General features: G+C 49.8%; 1 protein-coding gene across 1 annotated transcript in view; it reads left to right on the forward strand.

Annotated features, from left to right (window-relative positions):
• PSD2 (pleckstrin and Sec7 domain containing 2) overlaps positions 1 to 14,335 on the forward strand; it is a gene marked incomplete at its 5' end in the record, with an annotated part of 33,779 nt that extends 19,444 nt beyond the window's left edge. Inside the window, 6 exons of the mRNA XM_079319884.1 lie at positions 930 to 1,120; positions 2,168 to 2,238; positions 8,679 to 8,836; positions 9,805 to 9,949; positions 10,976 to 11,119; positions 12,633 to 14,335. Of these exons, the coding sequence (XP_079176010.1) occupies positions 930 to 1,120; positions 2,168 to 2,238; positions 8,679 to 8,836; positions 9,805 to 9,949; positions 10,976 to 11,119; positions 12,633 to 12,839 (916 nt within the window). The 3' untranslated portion in view covers positions 12,840 to 14,335. The remainder of the gene's footprint in view (positions 1 to 929; positions 1,121 to 2,167; positions 2,239 to 8,678; positions 8,837 to 9,804; positions 9,950 to 10,975; positions 11,120 to 12,632) is intronic.
• Positions 14,336 to 14,616: the final 281 nt, after the last annotated feature.

The raw sequence follows: 14,616 nt of genomic DNA on the forward strand, positions 1-14,616 counted from the left end.
CCTCCCCTCCCCTCCCCTCCCCTCCTCCCTCCCTCCTCTCCTCTCCTCTCCTCTCCTCTCACCCTCCCCTCCCCTCCCCTCCCTCCCCTCCCCTCCCCTCCCCTCCCCTCCCCTCCCCTCCCCTCCCCTCCCCTCTCACACAGATGGGGATTCCCTGGCTCAGGGTACCTGATTTTCTTTCTTGGACCTGGCATTGAGTCATAACCTTGCACAGCCAAGATCCTCTTCTCTGTGCTTGCCTCTGCCCTGTGTCCATCCCAGGGAAGGAGATGCCCTTGCCCACAGATCTCACCAGACAGGCAGGTGTGCAGCCAGCAGCAAGGAGCTCAGAGAGGTGCAGCCCAGACACCACTAACCCCCCACTCAGGAATAGAACCTGGGCTCTGCCTCAGCCACAGGACTCCTGTGGGGCTGAGAGCTAAGAAATCATCCTTCTCTACCAAGAGGTGCCTGATGCTTTGGCCATCTGCTTGCTGCAGGTGAGGAATTGTGTTTTAGTGCTCACATCCCAGCCAGGGGGTTCATTGAGGGGCAGTCCTCAGCTGAGGTTTGGTCCCAACCTGACCAGCAACCTGAGGTGATCACTCATCCAATTTAGACACTGACACCAAGCACTGTCTACAACTATGTTCCTGGAGCCTTCGCTGAAAACATCAGCATGTTTTTAATCTTCACTGGAACTTGCACTTCTACTTTGGTATTTAAACTTTTTAGCTACTGAAAGCATTAGAGCTCATAATAAAACTGACTGACTTACTTATTTATCCTAAAACTTAAAGTTACACCTCTACCTTATGTGTGAGTGGCTTAATGTACTTCAATCCATCCACAGGCTTTAATTCAATCCCTGCACTCTGATTTCTCCCTGGAGAATTCAGAGACCCTCGACTCCCTGACTCCATCATCTCCTCTCTGATTTTGTTTCCCAGTGACGAGGACGAGTTGAGGAAGTCGCTCTCGGAGCTGGTAGATGACAAATTCGGAGGCAGTGCCAAGAAGGTGACGAGGATTGTTGACAGCAGCAACCCCTTCCTGGACATCCCGCAGGCGCTGAACGCCGTCACCTACAAGCACGGCGTGCTGACGCGGAAAACCCACGCGGACATGGATGGCAAGAGAAGTGCGTGCTCAGGGACAGGGACAGGGACAGAGCTGCCCCAGGCAGCCCCAGAACCTTGCCCTGGCTCTCCTGATGGAGGCATTTCCTCACCACATGCCAGGCAGCACAGCAGAGATCCCCAGAAGTGCTGGGGCAGAGGAAGAGGAGGGTGTTTTGAGGCATTTGTAGATATTTTTTCAGGAAGCCTCAGTCTTCTCACTGCCAAGGAATCTAACACAGACAGACCTGGCCTTCCACCCTGTTCATGGGCATAATCCCAAATCCCAGTCTCTGAGCAGTGGGGGAAGGCTGGTTCCTCAGCAGTTGTCCACTCCAGCCCTGACCTGGGGGACAGTCTGGCCTGCCAAGCCTTGCTCCTGTCCATATCCATGTGCTGGCTAGGCAACAGAACACCCCATAGCTCTGCTACCAGCATATGGCATCACAGCAAAGGTAAAGGTATTTGGGAACTGTTAATGAGCAGAGATTAATTAAACCTTGTGTAATTCCTTTTGCTAATTGATAAGATTGGCCCAGCACTGCTGATTAAAAAGTCTTGAGCAGGGATTGCCACCAAAGGCAATCTCTTGCTTCCAGCATCTTCCTAAAAGCCTGTGCTTGCACCTCCCACCCCTCTCCAGCTTCTGCCAAGCTCTCTGTCCCCAAGCCCATCGAGGTGGGAATGCTCCCTCCTTAGGGGAGCAGAAACTGCCTTAACTGCTCAATTCCAAGCAGAGGAGCTCAAGGAATGTCTCTACCCTCCAAGCATTAGGTCCAAGGAACAGCAGCCTGAGTTTGGAGGAGCAGAGACTTCCTGCAGGTGTTCACTGGTGCCCCTGTACCAGCTCATGTCTGGCTCTGACCTGCTTGTGTTCCTGCTGGGAGGAACAGAGCCACTGTCCCTCCAACACCTGTGCTGCTCACAAACCAGTGTGAGCAATAGCCTGGAGGTGTGGGAGCTCTGGGCATCAGTGAGTGCCTCTGCTGGGCCAGGAGAAGGGCTGGGTTTGCCTGGAAGGTCAACCAGCACTGGAAGACATGTATAATTAAATATTCTTTGCTTTTTAGCTCCCAGAGGAAGAAGAGGTTGGAAGAAATTTTATGCTGTGCTTAAAGGGACCGTCCTTTATTTACAAAAGGTAAATGGGGAACTCTCCCCCTTGCTGTCTCCTGTTGTCTCCAAAGCTGTCACATACCCAGGCATGGACATGGACAGAGCTCCTCCTGAGCTGGAGGATGCTCTCACCTTTGGTGGTAAGGGCACTATTCAAGGGGAATAGTTCCCAAAGGGAACCCCAAAGGAAAAAGCATGAAAGAGGAAACACAGATTTCTGCAGAAGGATCGCAGCAGTAGGACCTATTGGGAGGATGAATGAACAGGTAATATGGAATGGGTGAAATAGGATGTTGGTGAGAAATGGAATAGGAAGGTGAAGAGGTGGAGCATCTGACTAGTGTTATCCTGTCTATAGTTTTATTTGCTGGCATAGATCTGATTATGCCCAGATTTATTGAGTCTGGTGTAGGAAGCCAGCTGATGTAATCTTTTTGGGTTTCACTAAAGCTTTTGATACTGTCTCTCACAGGATCCTTCTGGACAGAATGTCCAGCACACAGCTCATAAACACATAGTGTGGTGAGTGAGCACTTGGCTTGGGCTGGGCACAAAGGGTGGCAGTGATTGGGGTGACATCAGACTGGTGACCTGTCACTGGTGGGGTCCCACAGGGCTCCATCCTCCTCCCTGTGCTCTTCAACATCTTCATAAGTGGCTTGGCCACAGGACTCAGGGGAATACTGAGTTTGAGACAATGTTAAACTGAGAGGAGCTGCTGAGTCCCTCAAAGGCAGAGGCCCTGCAGAGAGACCCTGACAAATGAGAGCCCCAAGCAATCACGAACTGTATGAATTTTAAGAAAGACAGTGCTGGATTCTGCACCTGGGATGGGCAGGGGGGAATGAGAGGCTGGAGAGCAGCTGTGGGAAGGAGATCTGGGTGTCCTGGTCAATGGCCAGTTGAATGAGAGTCAGCAGTGCCCTGGCAGCCAGGAGGGACATCTGTGGCCTGGGGACATCAGGCCCAGCATTTGGATAAGGCTCTCAGGCACAGGGATTGTTGGGGTGTCCTGTGCAGGGCCAGGAGTTGGAGGTGATGGTCTTTGTGGGTCCCTTGCAGCTCAGAAGATTCTGTGATTCTGTGGTTCTCTGCTGAAAATTTATATTCTTCAGGACCTTGGTGACCTGGGTCCTTCTGTGGGCTGGCTGTCAAGTGACACTTTGTGCCTCTCTTCATTTCTGTTCATTGTGTGGCCACCTCCAGTCAACACAAGTGTAATTCCCAGGTCCTTGTGGGACACAAAGTCACTGGGGAACAGCTTCACTGGACGCTCTAGCATTCAGCTCTCTGGCACTTGGATGCTTGGAAGATTGGCTGGAAACTCTTTTCTGAGGGAAAACCCGAGGAAACTGGATAGGGGCTCACTTGAGTGTCAATGTGAGGAGGATGCCAAATGTCTGTTCATCATCAGCATAACCCACTGAACTAGGTCTGAACTACCTGAGCAGCACATTCTGTGCAGTAACCCGTTGAACTCACCTTGCTGGAGCAGCACTCCCCGTGGGTAGATGCTCCTGAGCATTATCTCCACAGCAATGAGAGCAAACAAACATTGGATTATATAAGAGAGGCAGAAAGATCCTCGGGGCAGCAGGGAGCTGTGACTCAGAGCTCTAGCACAGCCCCCTGGCTCTTGTGTTTTGCCAGGTCCTATGGCACGTGTCAAAAGCCAGCAGGAATCTGGCAGCAGTGGATCCCAACTCCCAGTGTGGGTTGCTCTTAGCCCAGAGGTGTTTTTACAGCTGTGCCACTCTCCTGGAGCTTAGGGAAGCTGCAGCACACACGGGAGCCCAGATCTCCTCCAGCCCTCTTGTTCTTCAAGCCAGCAGCACTCTTCTCACCCCTCAGTCCTTGTCTCACCACAAATGTTCACATGGAGTCCACCAGAGTCCTCATGCTGACCCATACATGAGGATTTAACTTGTACAGAGTTACTGTCAACATTCAATTGCACCATCAACTTTTTGTGTGGGGAGAAAAAAAAAAAGACATTTCAACTGTCACAGAACCATTTGGATCTAAATGAATTTTCCACCAAGGATTTCTCTTGGGATGAGTCTGGTGAGAGGGTATATATTGAGGATGAAATGCACCTTCAGGATGGAATTTTCTTCCCTGGCAGCAGGAGCTGTGAAGCCAACACTGAGTGTCATTGCTGCTGCTGGGACAGAGGGCGGGGGGTTCTTTGCTGTGCAAGGCTTGCAGCAGTTACCACTCATTAGCAAAGTCCATTGTGTTTGTCTGAGGTGTTTAGGATTTAAAAAGGCAGCAAGGATGGGGCTGACGTGGCAGTGAGGAGATCAATGCTCTTATCTCAATGACCTTGAGGATCAATTGGTTCAGAGACTGAGGACTTTCTTTGTGGTCAAGGACTGAAGGAGCAAAACACCCAAGATGAGGCTGCATTGTGAAAGTGTCTGATAAATAAGAACCATGACTGATGTGTAATTAGCAGGAGAGACCAGAGCTGCCAAGGGTGCCCCAAGGAAGCAGCGTTTGGAACAACAACAAAAATAAACCGAAGGAATGTTTGGGCAAAGGATTTGGGGAAAGAGGGGTTTCTTACTCGTGAGTGCTGCCAGGCTGTGCTACAGTCCTCTCCAGGGAATTCCTTGGCCTTGGCTGTAGACAGTGTCTATCAGGCTTGCAGAGACAGGACAGGAGGATAAGAACAAAGTCCTTGCCCTGTCATCTGCAAACATTCCCAGCACCACAACAGAGAGTGGATAAACATCCACCTGCCCTGTGGATCCTTGGTGTCATTTCTTGCCTGTGGGGTGGTTTGCAGAACAGAGGAATTGCACAATACAGGAAGGAAGTGGTTTGCTAGCCTCCCAAGCTCTCAGCAGAGGACAGCTGCAGATAAACATAAGGTAGAACCTTGGCTGAGCATAAATCACTGGGGAAAGTTTTTCTGATGGAGGATAGAGGAGAAAGAACCTGCTTCCAGAACCACCTGCTGTCATGGAGCACAGGTTCAGCCCGGCCCCTTTTCTGCTCAGACCAAATTAAGGATCTAGGCTTTAACAGTAAATTCACAGAAGCTGAGCAGGGAACTGCATTTGGTTTTGAGGAGCAAGCTGAGTACAAATAAGACTGCGAGGTAGAGGGAAGGTGGGAGGAAGGAGGGGCTGGGTAGAAAGAAGGAATGGCCAGACACAGAGAGAGGTGGACACAACAGGCAGAAGGGTGGGTGGACAGGCAGAAGTCAGTCTGACAGAATAAATTCAGGCAGCAGCCATAAACTTGCTGAAAAGATGTCACATGTCATTGGCTTGATGGTGTTAATTGCTGGATCAGCATGTTCCAGCACAGTCTGCTAAAGCAATTGCTTGATCCCCTAAAGGGATGCACCAGAGTCTGGAGGAAGAAATGCAGGCTTGGGAGCAGGGCACACCTCTCCTGTGCTCTAATCTGCTCTGGGCACTGACTCACTCCATGGCCTTTGGCAACTTACTTCACCTCTGTGAAATGGGGATAATAACCCTTAATCACCACACATAGAGGGGGTTAAGAAAAATGATGGAAAGCTATAAAACATGAGGTGCTTTTATACAGAAGTGCTGGAAAGGGTGCAGGTCTCCCCACAGGTTCTGCCCCAACCAGGAAGGGGTTCCCAGCACAGCCCTGAGCCAGGGGCTGTCCCATGCAGGCAGACCCTTGCCAAGAGCTCTGGGGAGGGCCAAGATCTTGTCTGGACTGAAAAGGGCACAGGGGTTCACTTTCCTTATTAAATGGTGTGTTTAGGATGGTAGATGTGAGGTGAAGAAAAGATAGAAGAGGAAAAGCCACTCACAAGCCAGAGCAGGAGGAGTATCTGTTGGTGCATGTCTGTATTCCCAGCACTGGCCAGGGCTGGTTCTGAGGCATGAGGAGAGGGCAGCAGAACTGGGCTCACCCCATTCAGGTGCCCTGCAAAGGCAGGCATGAGAGCTAGATGCCTTTTCTTGGCAAAACAAGCTTTGAGACTGGTTGTGGATCTGCTCACAGGGGTAGGCAGCAGGGGACAGTGACCCAAAGGCTCCATGATCTCCCAAACCTGCCACTGTGACCAGCTGGCATTGGGATGAGCCTCCTGGAGGAGCCATCCCAAGCAGGAGCCTCCAGCACCGTTCACTCCTGAGAAGGCAGAAGTAGAGGGAACCTGCTTTGTTCAACCTCACATTGACTTACTGGGGCCAGCATTAGAAAAAGAAGATTGGATGTTTTAGACCAACACTGATGCCTGAGAGCCTGAAATCCATGAAAGCAATACTTGATGATTCCATTCAAGATGAGGATCTGCATTAGTCAAAGCACTCAGCAGCTGTGGCAGTTTCCTTTTGTCACACACCATTAAGCTGGGCTATTTTGCACTGTATTTTCAGAAAGCTTATTTTGAAATTAGAGGTCATGGGCAGCACAGTCAGATTTATTCAAATCCAGAGAGCTTCAGCTTCGGAAAAATATCCCAAATTGAACTCTCTCTACAATATATAAGGCTAAAGCAGCAATATCTTCCTCAAGGAAATATTTCTCTTCCAGTGGGGTAACACATTAGGTCTTCACAAGGCAAAGCATTTGTCTTTCTTTGCACAAAAGGCAATGGTCCATCCCTCTGGTTACTGAAATCACCATGATGAAGGTATCTGTGCTGCCCACCTGAGTGTCTCCCCAAACATAAGATGACTGCAGCACTCAGCCTTCCTCTGCTGGGCTTTTCTTTGGGATTCACCATCCCCAGGAACCTGTGCCAGACATTTGTGGGTGATCCCAAGGCATTTTTTTTTGTACCAGGCCAAGTTTCATATGATGATGAGCACAGTATGGTAACCATTCTCCTGAATGGGATGACTGCTTCAAAAAACGAGAGAATAAAGACTTCAGAAGCTCATTTCCCATCAGCAGCAAAGCTGGGTGAGCCACATCCATGGGCTGGGCAGTGCTGGTCCTCAGTGCTCTGAAGAGCAGCAGAGGGGAAATCTCTCTGACCCTGCACCAGAGAACAGCCTCTCTAACCATCCCAGAGGCTGCAGCACAGCTTTGCCCTGAACAGCTGCATTTGGGACATGGGAAACAGAAAACAATCTTTGTGCAAATCTGCAGAAAAGTTCTGGCCTGGAAGCTAAGGAAGGCTTGGGATGTATTGACCATCACCACCAGACAGGTGCCCTGGTGCTGACAGCCAAGGGCAGTCAAGGAAAGTCAAATATAGAGCACATTAATCCTGTAGCACTGTAATCACCAGGGCAAGGCAGGGCCTTCTGGGGACACCCTGTCCTGGCATGACCCCTACCATGGCTGGGGTGGTGGTTTAGCCAGGGTCAGGTTCTCTCCACCAGGTTCTTTTTCACCTGTCCATCCAGCCTTGCCATCCCACTATCCAACTGGTCGAGCTGGCAAGGGTGCAGAATGGGAGGCAGGGTATTGTGTTAAATCACTGTGAAAGTAAAAGGGTAAACACAGAACTGACTGAACTTTTTTTTCCTAAAAAGTGCTGTGCCAAGATCATAATTTCAGAATCCTGTGTTTGGTATTTTCTACCTTTTTATAGAATAGAAACACACACAGTTACTGCTACATTCCCTCCTTGTGTGAAGTTGTCCTTCAGTGGAGAAAGTAAAGCAGGAATACAGGGAATGCTGCTGCAATCTGCACATGCCAGTGTAATGAATTCCTGAGGAGACCATGCTAAAGGAGCAGGTGTACTAAAGGGAGACCAAATCTGCTTCAGGGGGGCCACACTCAGACTGGCAACTGCCCACCGGGCCCCACAGCTGCACAGGGATGCAGTGGTTACAGGGATGCTGCTGTTCCAGGGGTACCTTCCTCCACACAAAGCTGCAGGGATAGGACAAGGAGCAATGGGGTTAAACTGAAAGAGGGGAAATTCAGGTAGATATAAGGAAAAAATTCTTCCCTGTGAGGGTGGGGAGGCCCTGGCACAGGTTGCTCAGAGGAGCTGTGGCTGCCCCATCCCTGGAAGTGTCCAAGGCCAGGTTGGAGCAACCTGGGCTAGTGGAAGGTGTCCCTGCCCATGGCAGGGGCTGGAATGACATGAGCTTTGAGGTCCTTTCCAGCCCAAACCATTCCATGAGTGTGTGAAGCTGCAGCACCAGGGCAGGTGCTCGTTGATATCCTCTGTTGATATCCTGGTTTGAGCTCTGCACTGTGGGGCAAGCTCTGCAGAAACATGGCCCTGCCTTGTGCCTCCCCACAAAGCCTCAGGCATGTGCTGTGTTAGAAATAACTATTGATAATTACGTTTAAAACTTTCATCTCCTTCTTTACATCTTCCCAGTGAACTTAATGATGGAAGCAGTTGCCAGATGTTAATTATTATCATTATCAGCTCCTAGCATTTACTGTACAAAGCAGTGCTTTTCCTGGTCTCGGCACTCTGTGATTATAGAAAGGCAGGTTCATTAAAGCAGCCCACAAATGTTAGTGTTGCCATTATCCAATTAACGTTCCTCTTCACAGGATGAATATAAACCTGACAAAGACCTCTCTGAAGTGGATCTGAAGAACGCCATCCGTGTGCACCACGCCTTAGCCACAAAAGCCTCTGACTACAGCAAGAAGTCCAATGTGCTCAAGCTGAAGACAGCTGACTGGAGAGTCTTCCTCTTCCAGGCCCCGTGAGTGCCAGCCATCCCTGCAGAGCCTGGGTGGGCAGCCTGACCTGCAGCCACTGCCAGGCTCCCTCTGCCCTGCCCACATCACTGGGGGCACACCTGGGGTGAGGAAGGGGCTGAGGGTCATTTCTGCAGGGCTGTGCAAAGGATTTGGTCACAGTTCAGAGTTTCTTGGTAGCTTTGTGCCAGTTCTTGATGTCCTTCTCAGCTATCAGCAAGCTGAGCAGGATGGGCTGGGATGTGCAGGGCTGAGTGAAAGGGCTCCTCTTGCTAACTTCTGCTGGCGTGTTCTGGAAGGAAGACATCTGTGTGCTGCAGGTGATGATTCCCCTTGTCAGCTTTTGAAACTGTCTATACCTCCTTAAAGCAGTCTCCCCAGCCAGTGTTTTATTTTAGTCCATTGCTGAGGAATGGTATGGTGTTAATAAGTGTCAAGTGTGATGAAATCATCTTCTGTCTCGCCTTCTGCTGAGAGAGGTGATGCTGTCTATGGGTTGGGCTGGGGGTGCTAAGGACAAGCTAAAGCCCAACATCTGAATTTGTGCAGCAAACACCCACTTGAAGGCTTGGGGGGCAGTGTCTGCACAGATTTGATAAGGAGCCTGGGCAGTGTCTCATAGATGATATAAATGACATTCTGCTGTGTGGAGCCTCTGCTGGGTGGCTCTCACTCTCCTAAGAGCAGCACATCCTGGGCCTGTCCACAGCTCCTCAGGATACAACCAGAGCTGATGAGGAAGGCAGGAGTGCCCAGGCTCTGAGAGGCAGAAGCAGCCCTGAAATCATCAGGGCACTGTAGAGGAGCCAGTCAGTGTTTCCCTCTGTTCACAGCCTGGCACAGAAGTGGCATCAAAGCAAGGCCACCAATGGCCTTCCTAAGCATGGTGGCTCTAGGGCTGTTGTCTGCTGTTCTGCTCCTGGTTCAGGAGCATTTACAGACTCCTTCTTTCTTCTCTCCTCCTTCTTAACAGAAGTAAGGAAGAAATGCTCTCCTGGATCCTGAGAATCAACCTTGTTGCTGCCATTTTCTCTGCTCCAGCCTTCCCAGCTGCAATCTGCTCCATGAAGAAGTTCTGCCGCCCGCTTCTGCCTTCATCCATGACCAAGCTGTGCCAGGTAAAGTGTGAGAGAAAGGGGAGGGGTGTCCAGTGCTCTGCAAGCCCTTCAGCTCAGGTTGAACCCATCTGCAGTCCCCCTGTCCCTGCCTGATGGACACACTCAGGTGCTCAGTGCAGGAATAGGGGAGTGGAGTGGGCAGCTTGGACAGATGTGGAAAATCCTGGCATCTGCCCAGTGCTTCTTCTGCCATGGCTACAAACAGCCCTGTGCACACACCTGCATGTTGGCTCTGCCTTGTTTATTGCTCTTTGCCCATCACATCCCAGCACCTTCCTGTTGCCAGGGTGGAAACAGCAGAATAGCTCCAGAGTTGATGCCACAGAGCCCAGCAGCCCAGGTTTGGTTTATGTCATGGCACCCTCTTGTTTCTGAATCTCAAAAACCACAGACAAAAGGGATGGCTGAGTTGCAGCCAGCAGGGAAGGGTTTCTGGAAACAAGGGGGCACGATGCACCGGGCTCAGCTACCCAAGAGCTGCTGCCATCCAAAGAGCAGCTTTTGTTTCCCTGTCCAGGGCAGGCCCAACATGCCTTTGCACTTCCAAAAAGTAGGGACACCCTGCCACTGCCCCCCTGCAAAGGGGAGGACAGCCTGAAATGTCAGGGCAGGGATACAGCTCCTGTCTGCTGGGACAGATGTGGTCACCTTTGTCAGAGCCCAGATTGGGAGGGTGCGTCTATCTCCAAAAAGAGCAGAGTGAGCAGCCCTTGGGACAGTGCTGCTTCTGCCTGGCTGGTACAGGATGCATGTTACAGGAGCATTTTGTGCTTATGATGCCAGAGATGCCTCAGTGCCAAAGCAATCCACTCTTGGCACTTGAGACAGCTGATTTTTGCTCTTACTCCAATACCTGTGTTTGAGCTGCTCCTTATCAGATGAATTTACAGGTGCATCCCACACCTTTGGCTCAGCACAGCAGCTGAGCTGAAGCCCTGGCAGAGGGAGTTCCCCCAGCCACAGGCAGGAGGAGCACTTGGGTGCTGCTCTCCCACCTTTTAATACCTGACACGCTTCTCTCGGCAGGAGGAACAGCTGAGGTCTCATGAAAATAAAATGAAGCAGATTGCAGACGAATTAGCAGAGCATAAATTACATCCTGTAGAGAAGAGCCTCAAGTCAAAAGAGGCTGAGGAATACAGACTCAAAGAACATTACCTAATATTTGAGGTAAAGGAGCTTTCATCTTTTCTGTGATAAATGGTACCTTGGCTGATTGAGGAGAACAGAACTGTGGGTGCTGTGAGTCTGGGAGAGAGAAGGGCAAGGGCTCCCAAGCTGGATGGGTGTCTTGGGGCAGCAACAAGCCTCAATGTTTTGCACTGAAAAAAAAAAAAAAAAGAATAATTTCTTTCCCTCTGTGATTTCTAACCAGAGGAGGGGAAAACTGACAAGAGAAAGAAAGTCTTCCTTTACTGTGCCAAATTTTGACATTTCCTCAGGTCCCAAGTAAGAGAGTGGTTCAGTTCTCAGTGTGACTCAGTCTTCTTCAGCAACATTATTAAAAAGCAAAGGGAATCACTGGGACAACTAATCCTGTTTTGCCGAAACCATTTTGGTAAATAAATCCAAACCCAGTGTTAGAGTTGGTTACAGACTCTTTGAGGATGCATGTAAATAAGTCCCTGTAAAGTCTAAGAAGCATTTAATTGTGGGAGAAATGGGCATTTCGTTCCAGCAAGAGTTGAGAAGGTGTGGTTCCTGCCACATAGGTGTCAGTGGGAAGGGACTGCTGGAGGCCTCTAGCCTTGCTTCCAGCAGGAACTTGGATTATTCCCAGTCTTAGCCCAGACTGAGTGTGCCATTTAGTGCCCCAAAAATCACTAAGGATGGAAATATCCCACCTCCCTCATGCCAGGGCTGCACCATCCTTTTGTGTAACACCCAGCCTGATTCTCCAGAGCCACAGCTCCCAGCTGCTGGTTCCCTTGTCTTTGTATCAACCTTTCTTGCTGCTGCCTCCCTTTCTCCAGCATCTGGTTTGGGATGCCTGCAGAGAAGTTTCTATCTGACCTTTTCTCTGGACTGCCTTTTCAGTCTTCAAGGAGAAGCTGGCACTTCCAGGGCGTCTCATCTGTCTTGTGAGATGGCTCCAGAAATGCTTGTTTCTTTGTGCTGACAAAGAAGCCAGCACAGGCTGCCTCTGAGATGTTAAGAGAAAGGATGGGTATTACACAAATCCTCAAAAAGATCCCATCTAGCATTGGAACAAAGGATGCAGGCAGAGAGGATGCCTCCCTTTATGCTGTACTCTGTGAGGAGCATTGTGGGCACAACTCAGCAGCAATAACTGAACTACTGGATGGAAACAATGACAAGCAGAAGTATTTTAACCAATCAAGGTGAGATCCTAAATCAGTAAGCAGCAGGTCTGTTGATCTCATTTTGCCCCCAGTATCCTGCTTATACAATCACAGTGTCAGCCAAGACCTGTGAAAGCAACTGGAGTGTCCTACACACACCCACCCACACACCCACCCACACCTTTCTCCTCAGACCTTGGAACAGTCAGTCTTTGCACAGAGCAGGCACCGTGCTGGGGTTCAGTTTGTGGGGTGGCATTAGTGGGAATGCTGATGGGATAGGATGGGTTCCTGCAGTAGCTGATGGAGTTGTTCCTGCATGCTGCACACCCCACGGCCTGTCCCTGTTCCCAGGCTCTCCTTTCCCTCTTTCCCTGCAGAAGAGCCGCTATGAAACATACATCAACCTGCTGTGCATGAAGATAAAAGTGGGGACAGATGACCTGGAGAGGATTGAGACCAGTTTCTTCAAGGTGGAAGCCGAGGACATCGCTCTGCGGAAGACGCATTCCAGCCCTTCCTTGAGCCAAGGGCACCTGTCCATCAGCTGCAAGGCAGAAAAGGACATTTTAGAGCAGAACACTTAACAAGGAACATGTGCACAGGGGGATGAACCAGTGATTCTCTGCGCTCCTGGACTTAGATTGATGAGCACAATTTTACTTAGGAAATTATATGAGCAAAACCGTAGACCTGTATGACATGGGGATTGCTCTAGTGAAAGAAATCAAAGAAGCTTTAGTTGACACTCTCTGACAATGCTCTGGCATTTCAGCATCATCTCTTCTTCATTCCCAACTGCACCAGTGGCTTTTCCTTCCCTCCTGCTGCAGCCTGCACAACAAAGGGATATGCTGGTTCTTCAAGGGCTGGGCCTCTCTTTCCTCCCCCAGCCCTGTCTCTCCTCCTTCCCTCCCCGGAGTCCCCAGCAGTTCATGGTCACAGTGCCTGGCAGAGCAGGAAACTGAGCTGACACCACGTCTGTGGCACCAGCAGTGCTCCCAGAGGAGGGCACAGGGTGGCAGGGGCACGTTCCTGCCCCAGGAGGAGCACGGTGTGACAGGACAGGGTCGTGAGCTGGTCACCGGCCGGGCGAGAGGCGTCTTCATTATGGCAGCGTGGGAGCATCACCTGCCCACGGCAGGACAGGCCTGGAGGGCCCTCTGTCTCCTCATCCTTTTTATATATATATACATATGAAGATATATAAATAAATATATATATATAAGGAAACTTTAATGTGGGTTTTTAACCTCGGTGTGCAAGTGAAGGCAAGCTGCCTGGGGAAGACACCAGGGATGTGGAGGGTCTGACCAGCCCACCAGGATGTTCTGAAAAAATGGAGTAGCTGTGTATCTTTTTTTTGTTTGTTTTTCTCCTTTTTTTTACTCGAATGGAAATCCCACCTGGCTTTGCTGTGGAACATCGCTCTCCCATTCCTGCTTATTCAGACAAACTGCCCAAGTGGCTGCTAGTTTGGCAAGCATGGGATCCACACTCTGGGTTTAAGGCACAGCTGGAGCTGTGTGCAAGCTCCAGCAGAACCTTTGTGTGCAGGAGTGATCCCACCTGCCTGTCCCTGCTGTATTCCTCCATCCTGTGATGCACATGCTGTACTCTTTTAAGTGGGAACTGTGTTTCTGTTCCTTTCTGCTGTCTGTGGTCCAATGATTTACTGTTGTGCTGAAGTGATTCCTCTGCATTTCAATGCCACGACTGTCCTCCCACACTTTATTTATTTCATTGTTCTGTTAGATCCTTTATCTCAGATTGCTTTTCTTTCCCCTAGGTGTGTTCACAGTAATCAAGTTCCAGTTTTGAAGGATCTTGTAGCTGCTAATTACAGTCATTTATTGTTTATATTTTGCAGCACTTTTTAAACAAACAAAATAAGATTTATTTGGACCTTCAATGTTTGAGAGCCTATGGACTACTGTTTTCCATGATGGTTCATGACACTAAAAACCTCTTCCCAACTTTATCGCCTCTTCTTTTATCTCTGTTCCTTTGTACAGTTTGATAGTTTATTTGAAATGATGCACTAAGAATCATGTAAAAAAAAGAATAACAATAAAACCCAACCTGTTGGTAAAGAGAATTGGTTTGAAGCATCGTTCCACCATGTGCTGGATTGATCCTGGATTTCACAGCACCAGAAGGCCAGGCTGATGCAGAAAAGCCAAGATCCTATGGAGAGCCAGCACCAAAAACATAAATTCCTTTCCACAAGTGGATACCAGCCCACCCATCCTCTTGGGTGGTTCTGGAGCAGGTGTGGATAGATGGGCTGCTTTGGGAACACAATCAAGTAACTCTTCCCTCCGTCTGGTGCATCCCAGATGTGTCTGTCCACATTCAGCCCAG

This window comes from Erithacus rubecula (assembly GCF_903797595.1).
Source record: "Erithacus rubecula genome assembly, chromosome: 16".
NCBI classification, from domain to species: domain Eukaryota; kingdom Metazoa; phylum Chordata; class Aves; order Passeriformes; family Muscicapidae; genus Erithacus; species Erithacus rubecula.